This window comes from Vombatus ursinus, unplaced genomic scaffold (genome assembly GCF_900497805.2).
Source record: "Vombatus ursinus unplaced genomic scaffold, bare-nosed wombat genome assembly UNPS02001287.1, whole genome shotgun sequence".
NCBI classification, from domain to species: domain Eukaryota; kingdom Metazoa; phylum Chordata; class Mammalia; order Diprotodontia; family Vombatidae; genus Vombatus; species Vombatus ursinus.
The window spans coordinates 18,641,093-18,643,001 of NW_020941065.1; the positions used below are offsets into that span (position 1 = coordinate 18,641,093).

The following is a 1,909-nucleotide window of genomic DNA, read 5'->3' on the forward strand; positions in this document are numbered from 1 at the left end:
CAACCATCCATCCATCCACCCATCCACCCATCCTTCCATCCACTCATCCATCCATCCATGCATCCATCCATTTCTTACACCCCTACTGTGGCATATGGACGGTGGTATCTAGTTTCTATAAGATGCAGCCCCTCCCTTCAGGGAGCTTCCAGTCTAGAAGAGGAGCTAAGACACAAACTGTGGTCACTGTGACAGTGAGTGTGCTTTCCCCCCAGGAGACGCAGGCACCCTCTGGGCCCTGGCCCACACATACCTGGACCCTGGAGCCACTTTCTCCAGGGCAGATCACGCCCTGCCACTCCCCGTAGAGGCCACCCCGGGACAGGCCGCAGGTGGACCACAGGGTCAGTGTCAGGCCCACGTTCTCCAGCAGCATGGCCTGAGAGGTGATCTTGGCTGTGGCCTGCAGGCCCCTGCACAGACAAGACCTGTGTTCAAGCCCCATCCTGGGGCCCTGGCTGGGTTACCCGATGAGTAACAGAACCAGGCCTTTCCCAAAGGGCACTTTCCACCACACTTTTCATCATGAGAGAGCACACTTTCTCTTGGTTCACTGAACAACCATCCCCCTTTCCTCTCCCTGTACCCATTTTACAGATAAGGAGACTAAGGTCTTAAGTAAGAGAAAGGCCCCAAGACAGCTGAGCAAGGCATGCATGTTGGGACCACAGACTCACGTGGCCCAGGTCTGGGTCCCCACTCACCCCAACAAAGCGCTCAGGAGTTTAGTGACGTTATCAGACATCTGGACCACAATGATGGGCTTGGAAAGGACTTCGGACACATCTAGCTTCTCGGTGAGCAGGAACAGAGGGGTCAGTGTGTGGGCTGCGGCTCCCCCCAGGCAGCCTCCCAGCCTCACCCATGCCCTAGCCCAGCCCAGCCCAGCTTACCTCTCGGACGGCATTCTGGTTCAGGGCCAGGATGAGCAGGGCGGAGGCTCCTAGGACCAGAGCTCGCTTCATCTGTGGGAGCAGGACAGAGGCGGAGAAGTGGGCACAGTGGGACCCCTTGTGTCCCTGAGCCCCCCGGGGCTGGAAGCACTGGGGATCCCCCCTCTCATCCCACTGGGCCTGCTGAGCAGGAAGCCCCTTTAGGCCCCTAGGCCCGCCTCCTCTGGGAAGTCCTCCCTGAGAGCAGCAGCTCTCTCTCCTGTCCATTGTCCCAGGGCCCCTCTCTGGCCCACCCTCCCAGCCTAGTCTTCCAGTGACATTACCTTATTGACCACAGCGGAGGTGAAGGACTCCTCAGGGCCGGTTCCCTGGGTCTCCACCTGCTCCTCACCCACTGGGACCACTCCAATCCAGTCATCGCCGGCCTGAAGCTGGGGCTCCTCGTCCCCCACCTAGGGCCATGGAGGACTGTGAGGGGGGGAGGCAGGGGGAGGGCTGGGGCTGAGCCTGTGGGCTTAGGTCAGCCTGGGGAGGGGCTGCCATGCCGGTGGCTGCTGTGTGAGGGCCGGTGATTTGTCTGGAGTCCTGATGGGGTGGGGGTGGGGGTGAGGGGGGCTCACCTGGAAGGGCCTCTGAGGCCTTCATTCCTCCGGCTCAGCCTCACACGGCTTGGAGGGAGCAGGAGGAGGAATCTAACCCAGGTCTGCAGGCTCCAGCGTCAGTATTTTTCCCACCATAGGAGAGGCCTTTGGGGCCCAAATCTGGGGTGTCTGGGGTTGGGGGGATAGGGAGGACGGTCCTGGGATTTAGTGCAGGTTCAAGAGTCTGAGAGTCTGGACTTTGTTTGGGCTCTGGGTATCTAGAGGCAGAAGTCTGAAGATCAGATTTGGGAGCTGGGGTGGGGACCGGGGTCTTTAGTGTCTAAATCTGACAGGGGCCCCAGGGACTCGAGGGCAAGCCTTTGGAACCAGGATCTGGGCTGTGAAAGGAATAATCCAAGGCCAATCCCATGGTTT

The 1,909-nt window shown here is 59.8% G+C and overlaps 1 protein-coding gene across 1 annotated transcript in view; it reads right to left on the minus strand.

Moving 5' to 3' along the window:
* The window catches only part of RNF215 (ring finger protein 215), a 6,496-nt gene that overhangs the window by 3,346 nt on the left and 1,241 nt on the right, over positions 1-1,909 (minus strand). The window contains exons 2-5 of the mRNA XM_027864532.1: positions 1,217-1,345; positions 894-965; positions 705-790; positions 254-413 (exon numbers count right to left, since the gene is read on the minus strand). Of these exons, the coding sequence (XP_027720333.1) occupies positions 254-413; positions 705-790; positions 894-965; positions 1,217-1,345 (447 nt within the window). The remainder of the gene's footprint in view (positions 1-253; positions 414-704; positions 791-893; positions 966-1,216; positions 1,346-1,909) is intronic.